General features: G+C 51.0%; 2 protein-coding genes across 2 annotated transcripts in view; one reads left to right on the top strand and one right to left on the bottom strand.

The window, feature by feature from the left end:
- Positions 1-18,508, bottom strand: part of LOC147431484 (uncharacterized) — an 83,367-nt gene that overhangs the window by 35,414 nt on the left and 29,445 nt on the right. The window contains exon 2 of the mRNA XM_086494584.1: positions 10,716-10,915. Coding sequence (XP_086350710.1) covers positions 10,716-10,915 — 200 coding nt within the window. The remainder of the gene's footprint in view (positions 1-10,715; positions 10,916-18,508) is intronic.
- Positions 7,903-10,021, top strand: LOC147431485 (uncharacterized). Its single transcript, XM_086494583.1, has one exon. It carries the CDS (start codon positions 7,916-7,918, stop codon positions 9,689-9,691), a length of 1,776 nt encoding a protein of 591 aa, XP_086350709.1. The 5' UTR covers positions 7,903-7,915; the 3' UTR covers positions 9,692-10,021.

The raw sequence follows: 18,508 nt of genomic DNA, 5'->3' as shown, positions 1-18,508 counted from the left end.
TTTCCTGATGGTTTTTCTTACAGATCTGTGATTCCTTAACTTATTAGTTAACTTGTGCACATTTCTTATTAAAGTCCTAATTCTAGAAAATAGAAATTAGAAACAAAATAGTCAAATTAGTGTAATCCCTCTCACTTATAAACAGTTGTCCTCAACTGTAGAGGTCCAACTGAACTGCCGGGGAGAAACCGGAAAGATTCCAAATCTTACTCAATGGTGAGTTGAGCTAGTCCTTTCTCAAAAGAGAGCTTAAAAATTAATTTAAATAAAATTCAAGAATTCAATACTTACCTTACCGGTTCATGTCCTTCCTCTAGTACCTCGAGGATATCCTTCACCATTCATCAAACTTACGAGCCATGTAAGAACTCGTCATTCGCGTCTTTCCAACAAATTGGAAGTTTCCTTATCCGAGAATCTGTTAACTCAATTCCACCTTCTCAATCCCGAGAAGAATAATCCTCCTAGAAATCAATCTAGGCATCTGTCCTTGCACATAATCCTGCGCTGTTAGTCCAGAGGGTATTAAACCTCTTGTGTCCTCCCACATAGGGAATGCTCAAATCATAAGAGTATTAATTTCGATATCTTCCTTCACAAACAAGGTCTTCGATCACCTTAAAGAAGGTTCTTGTTTCGGGCCGTCGCTCAACGTAGGTGAGCGGTTCCAATCCGAAGATTCCTTGTGCACGGCGGCACTTCCTTCCAATCTTTTCCTCCTGTAAGTTATTACCACTAGCAGTGTTCTCGTGACGCCTACTAGCATCTCTTCCTTGCAGAGGCCATCCTTGCAAGCATCTAGGATTCCTCGCAAAATCTTAGGCATATAAAATTCTAGCCATACCATTCTCTGAACATAAGTTCAAACGTGGCCCACTTAAGGGTGAACCCGCTTTGGCTCTCAAGGTCCCATATGTGGTTAAGATAATTCTTACCATTTTAAAATGGTTGGCAAATTTTACTCTTACGAACATAATAGTTCGAATTTATTCCAGCAGCGTGTAAATGCTACTTGACCTGCTCATGGAGAAACATATACCGCAACCAAAAGTTGCTACTGTAATAATAAAAGCACATAGCGTACTCAATAATCAACGACCATCAGAAAACCTCTTCTCTGTAGAGAATCCTTCTACCGAACACATCTAATTCTCGTGTCGGAATATCCTTGCGCATAAAAAGGCGCTCAAGAGAGTATAACAAACTCTCGTCCAGTTCCTTGGCATAGGTCTGCATCTTCGTGTGTTATCCATGTACCCAAAGGTGTACATAATTCTTAAGCTGTGTTAGAGTTTTGGTGAACCTGGGAAATTACCTTCCCTTCGTAAGATCCTTAGAGCGAAGACGCTCAACTTGACGATCCCTTGGCTCGATCTTAGAGCAAAACCCGCTCATTAAATAACTAGGATTTCAATCCTTGGATTCCTCGAGCACAGGCCGTAGTCGTCGCTTGTTCCTTCTCTCATAAAGAGAGTGTTCATTCATTTGTGCGAAAAGCACTACCATGTCCTCCCTGACCGGGTAGGGGGTGTGGGCTTAAAGAGTATTCAAGCTTAATGAAAGCTTTTCTTTGCTTGGAATCTCGGAATGGTTCCTTCCTTTCTGCCGTCCTACTCAGGGCATGGCATCCCTGCAACGCTTTTCCGACTCTGTTTCCAGAGTCCTGTTCCTGCAGAGTAACTCCGCTTTCTTGGACACGAAGTCCTTTCCTTAGGAATTTCAACTTCCGGATCACATCTTGAGAGTCTACCTCTCTTCAATCCGTGGATCTGCTTCCCGAACTTGGGTACGAAACCCTTGGGCTGATCTGGCTCTAGTTCCTCATAGCACTTTTATCCTGTAGAGGCTCATGCCTTCCTCTGCTCCTACTCCCTCACGAAGAGGAAGTACACCTGCAATCAAATACTTAGAGATCATAACATAAAAATCGTACCTTCAAAGTCACGACGCTCGTAACGCAACTCGGTTCTCGAAAAAGCAACTCCCCGGAAGAGATCTCTGCATAGAAAATCCTCTCTTCCAATCCTACACACAAAAGAGGTGTGTTCTCGGGTTCCTTCTCGTAAATCAGCCCCGTCTACGACGTTTATGGGCTGAAAACAGAGAAAAAAAGCAGCTTGTTGCGATGAAAACACGCTCCGTAGGCACTTCTTCGCGAGGGAACTCGCGCACTGGGTCTTGACGACATCTGGTACACTTGGGGCAGCCATGGGCATCACCGGCAACGTCTTCTTTACAACTGAAATCTGCAGCAGCATCTCTTCCTTGCAAAGATTGGTCTTCCCTTACCGGGTAGGGAGTGTTGGTTTGTAAGGTACTTAAGCTTGATAAAAGTTGTTCTTTGCTTGAAAGCTCAGAATGGTTCCTTCATAATTTCCTACCCGCACTAGCAGGCAATTTGTTGGAGAACTACCGGATACCAGATCAATCATGGGCCTTCCGGATGGTTAAGCAAAGCAGTTCATCGTATAAAACAATGTTCTGACTCAACACTCGAGAGTGATTGTCCTGGTTAGACACGTGCATATGTCGTGCATAAAAGCAATACGCATTTTATGAGTTCCTCAAAGATTTAACTTTGATCAAAGATCTACCCTCTCACTTAAAGTTTGAGGGTCAAAAATTCAGGAGTTCGATTGAGTTCTGTTACTCCAAACTTTCTCCGGATAGCAATGTATCCTTCGAGGAGAGGTAACAAAAATTCGTTGTTTCTGTGTTCAATGGTTCTCGTCCCACTGCGGGGATTGTATTTTATGTACATCAAGGTGTACACTTTCAGCTTTTATTGCTGACTCCACCATCTGCTGCAAAGTATCTTGCAGATGGGTTTACAAAATTCAGGCAAAAGTCCTTCGTTAAATTTGTTCATCTTTCCTTCCTCAGAGAGGATCAAGAATGGACCTACCTTGGCAAGAGTGAACCACTACTTGCTTTGACTCGCTCGTGTTCCTATTGGGCAAACCAATCCCAATCTTCTTGAATGCCCTCCTCAAAGCGTAGAGGAAAAAAAATTTGTCGGAGAATTCAGCCTTGAATTGTTGTTGTAAGTTCCTTACAGAGCTTTGGTATACCACCAAGTACTTGCAATCCCCTGGAGGTGTTTGGTCACATGCCTCACCTTCGACACTTCTCAGAAATTGCCGTTTGCAAAGGCAACTTCAAACTGTCGAATAAAAGCAGTAGCTTTCAGGACATCTTCCCTTCCGTCAAAAGTATCAAGCTTGACTGGAGTGTTCCTAGGTCTAGAGACCTTCTTCATATCCTTCCCGAAATGACAGGATTTCTTGGCTATGGTTCTCGATTGATGTTCATGGATATCTTCTGGGTTCTGAAGTATCTTGAGCATTCCGCTTCTCAGATTCTCTAGTTTCTTGAGCATCATGCTCTTGTCGCCTTCTCAGAGAATCCCAAGTCTTGTGTCGCCTTCTTGCAGAGAGAAAAAAAATTTCCATCTCTGCGAGCTTTTCCTGCAGGACTTAGGTTTCCGCCTGCTTACTTCTCTCTTGGCTTGTCATGGCTTCTTCCCGTATCTTCCCAGAGTCGTCCTCCTTTACAGAGAAAGAGACGAGACCATGCTTTGATACCACTGTCACAAAACGGGAGCGTACACGAGCACTTGAAAATCTGAAAATTAAAATACTTTGCAAACGTGAGAGAAGGGAGAAGATCGACACAGTATTGGAGACCATAAGATGGGCTGGTCCCCCCCGTTAAGAGTATTCTTTATTCAGGGAGAATTCGTATACAAGCACGAGAACCTGAGGAAACCCCTCCGTTCTGTAGTCTTAGACCCGAAGGTCGTGCTTTCACGTAAAGGGCTTAGGCACAAGGCCGTTCCTTCCCGTAAGGGACTTAGGCGCGAAGCCGTACTTTCCCATAAGGGACTTAGGCGTGAAGCCGTACCTTCCCGTGAAGGGCCTTCCCGTAAGACGGGATATTCTTGCAAAACAAACCACACAAACACGTGACAACAATTCGTATGGCGAATCCACAATAGATACCTGTCGCTCTTGCGCGGGAAAAGCGACTTCCGTGCTTCGTAGTCTCGCGATCTCTTGCGGCAGAGTCTTCTCTTGCTGATGTTGGTACCTCCCGTGAGTGAGGGCATGTGGTGCTTTTATAGCTCCCTCGCCACAGCACGAATAACTGCTCGCGTAGAGATCGCGGCGGGGGTTTTTTTTTTTTTTTTTTTTTTTTTTTTTTGTTGTTCTACCCGAAATAGGGAGAGAGAATTCGCTAGCTGGTTTTGTTGCTTTATCTTCTAAGTGGCTAAGCCGCCCACTTAGCAAGTGGGCGACCGGCATATTTTAAAATTGGTATGAACCTGCCCAAAAACTCAATAAAACCTTATAAGTTAAAACCAATGCATTTAACAACATTTCCCAGGCGTCCCTGGATGCAACCACATGCACAAATGCAATGCAAACATAGATTCCTCGCAGGAAAGCGTCTGCCTTCCCGTGATTGTTCCTGCTTTTCGTAAAAAGCTTCATTGAACCCATCTTTATTCTTGTGCTTGCGTTCTTACGCGTATTTTCTTACTCAGTTCGGATTTCCTCCTTAGACCCTTAGTGTGTCCCCTTACCGATGAACCTGTCACCCATCTTGTGACTCATCAGGGACCACCATTACCTGGTCTTCTCCCACCGAACTAACAGGCCAACTCCTTCACGGTGCTTCTTGTCACCCATCATATGATACACCAGAGTTGTCTGTTTCCTGATGGTTTTTCTTACAGATCTGTGATTCCTTAACTTATTAGTTAACTTGTGCACATTTCTTATTAAAGTCCTAATTCTAGAAAATAGAAATTAGAAACAAAATAGTCAAATTAGTTTCATTCAAACATTGTATTAGATTCACCACTTTGTATCTGATGGTCTCATAGGTCATTTTGGCCTTTTGAAGACGTTAATATATCATTTCATCTCTCTCTCTCTCTCTCTCTCTCTCTCTCTCTCTCTCTCTCTCTCTCTCTCCCTCTCCCTCCTCTACAGCCCATGGCCCAGCGTTGCTATACCTCCATTCAGCTCCTGCATTACACATGGCTGCAAATCACTGAATAGTGGTAAAACAGCCCACTGCGTAGCAAACCAGCCAGCCCCCCGCCATTGTATGGCCACATAGCTCTCTCTCTTTCTCCCCCATCGACCATGGCAACCCCCCCTCCATCCGCAAGAAAAGTGGCAGGGGGCTCATGACGACCCCCCTTGCCCGGTACCGCCGCCGTAACAAAGTCTCAAAGGAGCTACTTGCCTCAATCCGCCGGGAAATGGAAGGGATGCTCCAAGCGGAGATCTTGCAGGCCACCGGAGTGATGCACCAATACATCACCGATTTGCGAAAGGAGAATGAATCTCTTAGGGGGGAGACCAAGAAGGAGATAGAGCTTCTACGAGCCTCGATCATTGTGGCCCGGGAAGATGGATAGATCTCACACGTGGAGACTATTAAAGAAGACTTGAAGAAGGAGCTGCACACCGAGATGGAGGCTACCCAGGGGAAATGGGTGGAGGTGGTCCGCAAGACCATCAAGCAGGAGGTCAAGGAGGATGCCGTACGTGAGGAGCACATCAGAGTCCAGGACACCCTGGACGAGGAGAGGTTGAGGCAGGCTCGACGCCTCAACATCCGTGTGACCAGCCTGGCAAAGGGACCTTTACCAGAGAGAGATGCCGAGGAGCTGTGCAAACGGCTCGGCTTTGGAGAGACTATGCCCTTCACCCGTGCATGGAGAGCAGGATGGGACTCCTCGAGAGCACGGGCTTTGGTGCTGCAGATGCGGTCCCCGCAAGAGTGAGTCGCTTTCTTCCGAAAGCGAGTCCTGATCCAAACGCTTCCAGGCAGCCCCATCTACATTGACGAGGATCTGACGAGGATGCAAGTCGAGCACCGCCGTACCTGCATGCCTCAGATATTACAGGCGAGGAGAGAGGGCCGAAAGGCCTTCTACAGAGATGGTCGTATTTTCGTGGATGGGCGCCCCATGAAATAGGGGCACACGGCCTATGGGACGCCGTTGCGACCGGAGATACTTCTCAGAGGAGCAGTGTGGAACTGCAATGGGTCATTGTGGACTCGCCCCGACAGACTAGAGGAGCTTATAGAGGACCACGACTTCATTTGCATCACTGAGACCCATGAGAGCCCTGAAAGGGGGCTACCAGCCATTGCAGGCTTCAGATGGGAGTCAGTCTTTCGAGCTACCACTCGCCACGGCACTTCACGAGGATCCGGTGGGGTGGCACATCAGCAGTCATATACAGATTGTGAGCCGAGATGAGGAGGCACGTTTTCTATGGGTACGCCTGGAGATAGACCACGAGCATTGGGTCTATATCGCCATTTGCTACTTTCCACCACGAGGCTCCTCATATGCGAGCACCGATGGGCATGCACGAGAGGGGGATTCCCCTTATACACCACTCTCAGATGACATACTCCGCTACTCAGCACTCGGAGAGGTCTTCCTTATGGGAGACTTCAACGGGCGCACCCAGACCAGGCAGTGCGAGCTCTATGATATGGACCACCCAGAGATTATGAGCAGTTTAGACCCAGAGGAGATGGGGATTAGCAAACTGTCAGCAGACTCAGGGCAGGATACCACCGGGTACGGCAGTCACCTATTGGAGCTTGGTAGCCGACATCATCTCGTTATTTATAACGGGATGCAGAGGTGGCCAGTTTCGAGCGGGCTCACTTGCTTCCCTCACAGGGGGGGGGGAGAGTATTGTCGACTACATTCTTGGGAGTCTTCTGGGGGGCCAGCTTCTCCGATCTTTCAGTGTCGGGAGACATCCTATCGGCGCAGACCACACTTTCCTCACTTTCACACTCACCTCCCATTTGTCACACACACCCACCCCACTCACACAGCCACATACCACTATTCATTTAACATACGAGCTCTCTCATGTCTATGCTCACCATCTCCGCACACATCTCCTATCTCTCGACCCACATGCCCCCCTAGAATCACTCACATCAGATCTTACCTCCATGATTCACACATCTGCCATTCAGAGCTTCCCTCACCACACACACACACACACACACATGCACCCCGCACAGGTTCCATGCCACGGAACAGCTGGTATGACGATGATTGCAAAGCATTACGACGTCAGCTCAGACAGGATGAGGCCCGCGGGGTACTCACACACCGCCAGGCTCAGCGCCAAATGCAGTCTCTCACCCGCCGTAAAAAGCGGGAATGGGAGGAGCAGCAATACTGGGACTTATATCACTTGCTCATGAGCCGAGATAGTGCAGAGGCATGGTGCCGCATCCGCGAGCGCAGGCCACCGACATCGATCGAGGACCCGGACACATGGTACCGCTATGCAAAGGACCTTTACCAGATACCAGGACAGCCACCGATACCCCTGCCACAGGGACCACGGCCCACCACTTCGTCCTTCTTTACATCAGAGATGGTAGCTCGAGCCATCCGGCATCTACAACATGGTAGAGCTCGAGACCAGACCGAGCTACAGGCCGAGCATCTGATTTATGGGAGAGAGACCTTGGCACCTTTCATAGCTCATCTCTTTAACCGCGCACTTGTGGAGGGATTTCCAGACTCGTGGACACAGCACATCATTGTACCTATACACAAGTCTGGAGACACCATGGATCCCAACACATACAGGACTATTATGATTGGCGCGGTTTTAGAGGAGGAGCTTAGCACCAGAGCAGAGGCAGCAGGCATCCGAGCTGCAGGACAGGCTGGGTTCCGCCGCACATACTCTACCATCAATCATATCTTCACGCTACGCTGCTTGATCGACCAGGCACGAGTGAGAAGAGGAGGCTTTACTGTTGCTTTGTGGACTTTCACAAAGCATTTGATACGGTGCCACGTGAGCGACTCTTCAGGCGACTACTCTCACTTGGGCTTGAGGAGGACATGATATGGGGCATATATACACTTTATGAGCAGGTATGTGGGCGAGTACGATGTCCAGGAGGCACTACAGAGACCTTGTTTAGCACCATTGGTGTGAAACAAGGATGTCCACTCTCCCCTACACTCTTTGGGCTCTACATTGATGAGATAGTGGATTTTATTCAGCATAGAGGAGGTGATGGGGTGGAGATGGGTGGCACCACAGTCCACATACTATTATATGCCGATGATATTGTACTCATATCAGAGTCAGCAGAGGGGCTGCGTCAGCATCTACTTGGGCTTGATGACTTTTGTGCGCAGCGAGGGCTCTCAGTGAACCTTGGGAAAACCAAGGTTCTCATCTTTCATACATCAGCACGGATCAGACGAGAGAGCTCTTTCACAACAGCAGGGGGCAGTATCGAGGTTGTAGGCTCATATGTCTACTTGGGGGTGACTTTTACCGCGGCATCAGGGACCTTTTCCATGACACAGGCAGCCAAAGACAAACTGACCAGGGGGTACTCCGCACTCGCACAGATGGAGAGACAGTGCCACCAGGGACACTTTCAAGAGCCCCGTACGCAGGGGTGGTTTTTTGACACTTTGGTTACACCAGCTCTTATGTATGGGGCAGCCATATGGGGACCTGGCTTGGCAGACTCGATCTGGCCTTTGATAGAGCGCCCACAAGTACTGATGATCTCCAGGATGATCCGCAGCAAGCCGTCCGTTCCACATGATATAGTCAGAGCAGAGCTAGCAGTCCCACCTATGCTAGTAGAGGCAATGTTTCAGACGGTTTGCTTGTTACATAGATTACAGAGTATGGATAGGGACCGCATTGCCTATCGAGCACTACAGGCATCACAGTCTATAGCACTGGCGGGAGATGCCTCTTCTTGGTATGCACAGACTAGCGAGTGGTTCACTAGACATGGGCTTGATATAGATCGACTACCACCCCTCCAGTATGACATCCATGCACCTACTTATACTCTCACTCATCAGGAGAGGAATAGGATCATCAGGCACGAGATTTCGCATATCTACATTGAGAGGACATGGATCAGCCCTAGGCAGCCACTACCGACGAAAATGCTCCACTACCATGAGCATTTTCTCCAGATATCAGATCAGGGCTTCATAGACACCCCTCAGTATATGCAGCAGTACATGCCACATCACCTACGGGTAGCCATCGGCCAGCTCCGAGTCTCATCACACCAGCTTGAGATTGAGCGGGGCAGAGCCAGAGGCATACCACAAGAGAACCGGACTTGCCCAGTGTGTCAGACAGAGGTGGAGACGGAGGAGCACTTCATGCTACGATGCCCAGCTTACTCAGAGCTTAGACAGAGATTTGGGATTGAGGGCACTCTCCAGACATGCATGAGGAGGAGAGACCAGACTCATGTGGGCCATTTCATCACAGGAGCACTCCACATACGTGAGGAGTCTACACGACCACGACCACATAACATTGGAGGTGTTCAGCAAACGATCACTCAGTTTTTCCAGAGAATGACTTCAGGGGATCCCACACCGCCGACGACGACTGGGCTGACACTCGAGCAGGCAGAGGCACAACGAGCACGACGCCGACCCCGGGAGTCAGGATACCGACGGCCCCGTCTATACCAACAGGATATATTGAGGATCCGTACACTTCATGAGCAGCAGCTGGAGAGGGCCCGCTCCACCACACATTGGAGCACCCACTTACATCGGGTTTTTCAGTCCCTCCCCCCCATGTACCACTTTTTATACCCATCACCCATTACACACTACTAGCCAGCTCTGATACGGCTATGCCCTCACACTTTTACTTTCACTCAGCACGAGGTAGTCATTTTCTGTTGTGACAGAGCTACATCCACAGCCATATATTCATATGGTCAGTATCTGCGGTGCCAGAGCCATATATACCCATACCACCACACATTACCATCATATCACCACACTGCACATCCCGGTTCTAGATTAGCTTTCATTTCAGCATTTTATTTTCAGTATTTTCTTTTCCAGACACCCGGACTACCACTAGATGTACATTGATTTGTCTCATAGGCCGACTTCGGCCTTTAGAAGACGTAAATAAAGCTTTCTTTCTTTCTTCTCTCTCTCTCTCTCTCTCTCTCTCTCTCTCTCTCTCTCTCTCTCTCTCTCTCTCTCTCAGACAGAGGGGCAGACCACTCAACAGAGCCCAGATATCACCCACACCAAAGGTACGTTGACTGATTGAGCAAATGATACGGAAGCCCACGATTGGAGGATACCTCACAGCATCAACGGAGACTATGACAGAGGATACGGATCACTTTAGCTCGACATGCAAGACGCCCAGTACAAGTACTTACCATGGCAGGTATCGACGATATTCTACAACGACCGATGCAGTACATCCTCGGACAGCGCCCGATGTCGAACATCCTTGAACATTGATGTTCATACACTGAGATTGTACTACCGACTGTTTCACCATCACACACTTTATAGTACTACACAGCTCTGAGCTGCTTAGATTCATGACAATAGCCATTTAGTCTTTACTTTATTTCACTTCATTTTAATTTGTACCTTGACATTGTATCAGATTCATCAGGATTGTATCAATTTGGTCTCATAGGTTTAAAGACGTTTAATATGACATTTCATTTTCATCTCTCTCTCTCTCTCTCTCTCTCTCTCTCTCTCTCTCTCTCTCTCTCTCTCTCTCTCTCTCTCTCTCTCTCTCTCTCTCTCTCTCTCTCTCTCTCTCTCTCTCTCATTCATAAAGAGGCACGCCCACCATAATAAGAGAATGCCACAAACATACCACCAAATAGTTGGAGAAGTTATCATGGTCCGACAGGTGTGTAGACTTCAAATTATATCGTATCATATAGATCACCCAGCAGGTTGTCGCAAATGTTGCCGTGTCTAAAAGAGTATGAATGTCGTACTCCATGACGAAACTACAGTATAGCCGGACTGCCAAGAACAGTGCTGTCAATTCCTGTGATTTCAAAGATAATCCTGCAAAACATACACAAGTATACTAAACATTTTGGATATGACAATATAGAGCAAGGAAAAAGAAAAACAGTCACAGCACTTGTTTCACTGTAAACAAACCATTTTAATTCAATAACTAACCTCCTTAAATGTAAGGAGGAAACCTTAAGAGCAGAATGGGAGAGGGCACAGGCACAAATCAGTGAGTCAATCTAAAACAAGTGTAAAAACGTCACTGGGAGGAATCCTGAGAGTTGAAGGCTATTGTTACTTTGCCATTCAAATTAAAGTGTGAGCGGTTTGTCCCTTCCTGATTCAGAATGCTTGATATGGCTGGCAATGACCATGTGTCATCAGGCTGATGTGGCAGAGATGACGTTATCAGCTTTACCCATGCAGATGCTTTTTCCCATTGCAGTTGCTTTTAGCTGATTTTAGCATTATGCTTATATAGGAACTCAACTTGCTTTTCGTAAGTTTCTTTTAGAAACTCAAGCTGTATAAGTTGCCCTGGTGCTAGTTTGACATAGATTGTTAGACAAAGTTGAATCAGGATTCTCTCGAGCACAAAGAGCCATTGAAACTTTTAACAGCAAGGTGTTTGGGTCCTAGAGAGTTTGCAGCTGTAAAAACAGCATGCTATGTGTAGCGCATTTTTGATCTGCCATGACGTGTAGTATGACCTTGAGGAGCTTTGTAGCTGCATTAACCTGCAAAATTTGCAAACTGGGCCCTTAAATCAGCCATAAAAGCTTATTTGAGTCCGCTTCTTACTTCCTACATGTTGACTTAAAAGCCAAGTAACTTTCCTCCTGCCACATGTCCTATTTCCAGTTTAAAAAAAGCCTCTTACTCTTTCACAAGTGATTATAAAATGTCGCAAACATTCCTAGACAATGAACCAATCCATTGTTGTTGGTCCATAATCCGGCCAACAACAACGGATTGATGCAGAGAGGAATATTGGGAGAGAATTGAGTGGAAATACGTTGAGACTGCTCGCTGCTGCTGCACGCTCCCCCCCCCCCCTTGCGCCATCGCTGCCCCTCACCCCCCCTCTCTCTCTCGCCCTCGCGCTGCCCCCAGCCCCCCCCACGCTGCTCCTCCTCGCCCTCGCGCTGCCTCCCCCTGCCCCCTCTCGCCCTCGCGCTGTTTCCCTCACCCAGCCCAGCCCGCCACCACTGCCCCCTGCTGCCCGCCGCCCTCACCCCTAGCTGCCCCCTAGCCCACCCGCCCCCCCCCCCCCATTCCCTGGCTGTTTTCTCCCTCCCCACCCCCCCCCCCCCCCCGCAGCCTTTGTAGCCTCGCTCGCCTCTTTATCCTTCCCTCCATCCCCCCCCGTTCCTCATTGTCCCCGAAGGTTTTCTGCACCTGGCTCTGCAACATTTTTTCTTCGGACAAGTGTTCGGCGTACTCGGTTGCAGTTTTTCTTCACCGTCCGCTTCTTCGACTCAGCAGTAGACACAGATGGAGGCTCCAGCTCCGCCACACATGGACTCGCCTGAAGCCCCCTCGCCCGACCCCGCTGAGCACACCATTCGACTTGCTCTTTCGCCGACAGAGCAAGCGAGCCTTGCCGCAGAGGTAGAGCGCTTGCAGGCGACTTCTGTCATCTACAAGGTTCTCGGCACCCGTCCTAGCAGAGGAGAGCTGCGAGACCTTCTCCAGGCCCGCCTTCTCGCAGAGGTGGGCAAGATTTTGGATGTCCACATCCTTGGACGGGGGTACTACCAGATCGAGTTCGAGACTTCCGAGATGGCCTCCAAGGTCATAGCTATGAGTCCACTGGCCATCCGAGCATCACGCGCCCACTTTCGACAGTGGCGACATGGTTTCGACCCGACTTCGGATGTGCTAGTAGAGGAGGCAGACATCCCCATCTCAGTCTGCTTTCCGGGTTTACGGAGGGAGTACCTTCCACTTCTCTCCAGGATTGGCTCCGCCATCGGGACTATCCTGGAGACACCTCGTACGGCAGCATCAGTAGCTGCCAAGGCGGCTGGCATCCCTTCAGTTCGAGTTTTGGTCAGAGATACCACACGCTCCCGAAGATCATCCTTCTGCCTCGGGTGAGTGGGGGTTGGTTTAGACAGAGTGTGGAGTACTCGGGTCTCCCGAACCAGTGCTTCATTTGCAGATGCCAGACAGATGGGCCACCTAGCGAAGGCCTGTCCACAGAGGAGGCCTCGACCTGCACCTCAAACTCAGCCCCAGCCTGCCAAGGCTGGGCCGCAGCCACAGCCAGCAGCACAGCGCACAGATTCTGAGCCACCCTCTGAGCCTAGGGCTGTAGCGGAGGAGGGGTGGCAGCAGGCCCGTGGCCGTCGACGCCAGGGGCCACAGCGACAGCCTGGCACTAAGAGTGGCCCTCAGGTGCCTACTCAGTAGCAGTGGGTTCCCACGGGGAACCGCTTTGGTCCTCTTGAGCAGGAGGAGCCCCCTACGCCAGCCTCCACTTCCGCTTCACCCTCGCCAGCCACCCCACCTCCAGATTTCCCCTCTTCCTCCTCATCCCCTCCCCCGCCCTCTGCTCCCGCCCACTCCCCACCTCGCCCCCCTGTCTCTGTCGCCCCACCCCGCTTCTCTTCTCCTCCGCCCCCCCCCCCCCCTTGCTCCTTCTCCCCCTCCTCCTGCTTCAGTACCACCGTCGACTCAGGAGACTGGTCCCTCGCCGGCGGCTAGGAGATCTCTTGGCAGCGCCTTTGCCACGAGTCGCCTAGCGAGAGAGGGTCAGCCATTCTTGCGGCCCCCTCTGCAGATTCAGACATCTTCCCTTGCAGCTATCCCTCGTGGTCTGACGAGCATTGACCTCCGACGCCGCTGGGATTTCTTCGATTACGGATTCACTCGCTTTCTCGGCGATTCCGCAACAGACCACGAGGCAGCCTGCTTCAGGGTCCACGCTCTGTTCCTCGCCGCTAGGGGGACGGAGGCCTTGGACTCGGCAGTTGGTTTCTCCTTTCCCCTCTGTGGTAGGACCGAGACAGAGTGGTCCCTCGACTCAGTGGTGGGATGGTTGCATACACAGGTTCTCGAGTTCTCTCACCACATGGGAGAACTTGGAGTTACAGATTTGCTGCAGACTTTGTGGCCACTCGCCAAGTTTGCAGTGACACCCCCAGACTCAGCAGGATGTAGGCACATTGTGGTGTACTTTTTTGCTGATACGCAGTGTTTGCCTTGCTATGTATACATTCATGAGGACTCCTGGTCAGAGGAGGTTGCTTTACGCACGGCTCGCTCTGCTTGGGCTTGGGCCAGGCACTCACTACAGGCTCGCCTATCTAGAGGACGCTCGGATGCGGATTACTCCCCATCCAAGCCTGCCTCGAAGATAGCCCGTCTTGCTGCTGCGGCAGCATCTGTTCTCTCTCGCTCCCCATGAGGATCGTCTCGTGGAACGTGCAAGGATTAGGTGGGCCCCAGTTTCAGCGACAGCGGGGCCGATTGCGTCAAGAGCTTCAACGTTGCCTTGTGGGAGGAGAGATTGATCTCCTTATGCTTCAAGAGCACTATTTGTCTGAGAGCTGCATTCGGTGATGTGGTCAGATTTTGCGTGGACGTTATGATACCTTTTGGTCAGCTGCTTTTGGACCTGGAGGCATCCAGGGTGGGGTATGTATGACTATTGCGGACTCATTGCAACAGGCCATTGTAGGCAGAGAGATTATTGTGCCAGGCAGGGCTTAGTGGATTACTTTGCAGGTTGAGGGTGGCCTTGTGGGCTTCCTGAACATCTATGCGCCCAATGTGGCGAGTGCTCGTACAGAGTTTTGGTCACAGATTGTTGAGTCTTTGCCACAGGTTGACCATTGGTGTGTAGGAGGGGACTTCAACATGTTGGAGGACCCTTCTGACAGGATCGGAGGCAGCCATGCTACTGTGCATGGAGTCGAGTTAGCAGCTTGGGAGAGGTTGTGTATGACTCTGAGGGTCTCGGATACATGGCAGCATTCTGGCTTCGTGAGGCCTCCAGAGAGTCTTGCCTTCTCTAGACCGAACCGCAGAGTGGGAGGAGTGAATCTATCGCGGATAGATCGCTTCTACACTAGTGACCACTTCAGTGACTTGGGGGGATCAGTGGGCATCCTGGCAAGGACATCCTTCTCGAACCATGCACCAGTGATCCTCACAGTGGCAGAGAGGCAGAGGAGTGGGAGCACGATGCTTCGCATCCCAGAGCGGGTCTTGTTGGACTCAGCACTCAGAGAGAGAGTAGAGGCTCTCTGCACAGAGGGCATGGACAGCCAGGCTCTACCTGCAGACAGAGTGGCCTTAGGCCTAGCTCAGCTTAGCCACTTTTTTCTCCAGGAGTCTCTGGCTCGACGGGCTGCAGTGAGAGAGGAGGAGCAACGTCTCAGACGAGGCATTGCTTCACTACAGAGGATGCAGGAGCAGCATCCAGACAGTCCCTGGTTGGAGGAGCCGTTACAGCAGGCTCGACAGGAGCTTGCTTGCACAGAGGAGAGGCGCCATGTGTTTGCCTTTCACCGACAGGCATCTCAGTGGACTCAGGTGGGTGACAGAGTGACAGGTTCCTTTTTTGAGGCAGTGGGACCTCGGCACTCGCATGCCAAGGTCAATCAGCTGAGGAGACCCGATGGGTCAGTTGTTTGTGAGCCTGAGGATATGTGTGCAGTTGCTATTGACTTTTACCGTGAGCTATTGTCGGCTGAGCCCCAGTCAGAGAGACAGGATGCATGCAGGGAGCAGGTTTGGGCGCAGATGCCTTGTCTTGTGACTGAGTAGATGCGCCAAAGGCTAGAGATACCTCTTCAGCTTGAGGAGCTGCACACGGCTCTTAGGGCCCTCCCGCGTGGTAGCTGTCCAGGTGAGGATGGGTTGACTCCCAGCTTTTTCTTGGAGTACTGGGACCTGCTTGGCCCAGATCTGTGTAGTGCCTTTCAGTACATTCTACACACAGGAGTGATGCCGGATAGCATGAGTGAGGGCCTGATTTACCTCGTCCCAAAGGAGGGTGGCTCCTTGGATGAGATTCGACAGTGGCACCCCATCACCATCCTCAACTCAGCCTACAAAATTCTTGCCAAGGCTCTGAGTTTGAGGATTCGGCCACTTTTGGAGAGCCTTATACATGGGACTCAGACAGGTTTTGTCAAGGAACGCAGTATCCTTGACAACATCTTCACTTTCTGGGAGGCTTTTGCCCTGGCACGTCTCCGTGGGGAGGACCTTGTGATTCTTCTTCTCGATTTTGAGAAGGCATACGATAGAGTTGACTGGGACTTTCTAGAGGGCACGCTTCGCAGGATGGGCTTCTCAGATGCTTGGATCAGAGGGGTGTCATCCTTGTACAGACAAGCTCACAGTCAGGTGCTTTTGGCAGGAGGTAGAGGTGAGCGCTTCATGCTCACACGATCGGTCAGACAGCGTTGTCCTCTTGCCCCCTTTCTCTTTCTGTTCTACGCGGAGGCGATGAGCAGATTTTTGCTGTCACAGCAGGTTGGTTTGAGGGGCTTAGCACTCCCTATACGGGGAGATGAGCTTCTGGACGCTGAGTTTGCCGACGACTCAGCCTTGTACTTAGAGGGCCAGGAGGCCAATTTACACAGATGTGGGCAGGCTTTGGAGACCTTCTGCTGTGCATCGGGCGCACTGATCAACTGGAGAAAGACAGTGGCTTTCTCGGTTGGCAATGCTCCTGTGCCAGATTGGATGCCAGGAGAGGGTTTCAGGTGGATTCCTCCAGGGACTGCACTTCGGTACTTGGGTTGTCAGGTTGGTTTGGATTTGTCCCCCGAGCAGCAGATTGCTCCTCTTCTCCTGTCCATCAGGAGAAAGCTGTTACATTGGAGCTCAGCACGACTTTCGCTGGCAAGTAGAGTAGTAGTTGCCAACCAGGTGTTGTTGGCGACTATGTGGTACATCACTTCTTGCTGGATCTTCTCGAGTTCTTGTATCAGCCAGGTAGAGAGGCTGATCAGGAACTTCCTTTGGTCAGGTCGCGACACTCAGATTGCCCGAGCCAACGTGGCTTGGTCGGTCATCACACTTCCTTGTTCTCAAGGAGGGCTTGGGATCATTGATCCAGCACAACAGAGCAGAGCCCTTCTTGGGAAGTTTGTCGTCAGAGGACTTCTTCCAGGCGAGGAGCCCTGGAAGGAGTTCTTGCTGCAGAGGCTTCGTGCCAGGGTGCCTCAGTCAGGAGGCCCTTGGCAACCTTCGACCAGATGGATATTTACAGAGTTGCGCCGAGTTGGTTTGAGCAGGAGACTGGAGGACCGATTCGGCATGGCCTAGAGTAGAGACAGCCGACGTGCACGGAGGAGCGCCTACGGCAGCCCCTCGTCTGGAACCCCATGGTTAGCACTCAGAGAGGCCACATGGTTGGGAGTAAGCCTCATGTTTCTTGGGGTCCCATGGCAGCAGGTCCAGCGCGCTCTCTAGGTCACTGGCTAGAGTTCACAGGTTTGTCAGAGGAGGTGCAGGCTGTCCAGCTACAGGGCATGAGAGGGGTTCAGAGCATGTGTCAGGACATCTCAGAGTCAGTTCCAACTGAGTGGCTCACGCCTCTCGAGCCAGTAGCACCCCGGTGGATGGGAGCCTTCACATGACTGGAGGTTCTCATTTCAGTCAGGGCTTGCTCAGAGACTGTCCTAGCCCTGTTCTTCGAGCCTCAGGGTGGGGGACGATTACAGCGAGTTGCAGTAGAGGCCCCGCAGGTAGCAGAGTGCTGTTTCCAGAGGATCCGAGTTGTGGGCATCTGTGGGAGGACTTGCGTCATAGACCCTGACCCAGCAGCTCTTGAGACTGGACACTGGAGGCTATGGGCTTGGGAGTGTTGTCCATTGGCACGAGTACAGTGGGATCCTGGTGAGTGGCTATGGAGGGACCCCTTCTCTTCTGCAGACCGCCCAAGAGTCCCTTTCTTTCAGTACACTGTTCGGCTTGGACGTCATATACTTGCAGCACAGAGAGAGGCCCGCCCCGCTGCAGCACGTCATTGGCAGGAGGAGGGCCTCACAGTCGAGTTCTTGGCAGCTTTTTGGCAGAGGCTGTGGGACTCCAGACAGCCGAGGCGCGTCACTTTGTTCTAGTGGTTGGTTGCACACAGAGCCACAGCAGTAGGGAGCTGGCTTGTGCATAGTGGTCTCTCGGCCGCATGTACAGCCTGTGACCAGTTGGTGGAGAGTCAGCGTCACTGTCTTTGGGACTGTCCCTTGGCCCAGCAGGTGTGGCTACGAGTTCTTCGGCTGATGTCTGCCCTCTCCACGGCTCGGCAGTACACTTGGGGGGCAGCGGCTTGGTCCACCCTCACGGGCCCGGCACTTCAGTTTGAGCTATCTTCCACCAACAGGATGATAGTGATACAGGGAGGGCAACCTACACTCCAGCCTGCTACAGATCTTACTCCACAGGAGTGGTGCAGTGAGAGAGAGGAGTGTTGGGAGCTCATCAGCGGCCTAGCTCTCTAGTTCATCTGGCGGGCCCGCTGTTTCCGCATCTTTGAGGCTCGCCCTGTGCCACCAGCACGGACTGTTCGTGACTTTTGGCTAGAGCTGATCCATACTCTCAGAGGACAGCTTGAGGGACTACAGGGCAGCTCCGACCGCATGCGGGAGCGCCACGAGGCTTTCCTTCGACTCTGGCGCC

This window comes from Adiantum capillus-veneris, chromosome 21, assembly GCF_014529385.1.
Source record: "Adiantum capillus-veneris isolate H3 chromosome 21, ASM1452938v2, whole genome shotgun sequence".
In the NCBI taxonomy this organism is placed as follows: domain Eukaryota; kingdom Viridiplantae; phylum Streptophyta; class Polypodiopsida; order Polypodiales; family Pteridaceae; genus Adiantum; species Adiantum capillus-veneris.
This window is presented reverse-complemented; position numbering and strand designations above follow the sequence as displayed.

What these genes read in the sequence shown, in the direction of transcription:
- LOC147431485 (XM_086494583.1), top strand. Translation starts at nt 7,916, where the DNA reads ATGATATGGGGCATATATACACTTTATGAGCAGGTATGTGGGCGAGTA.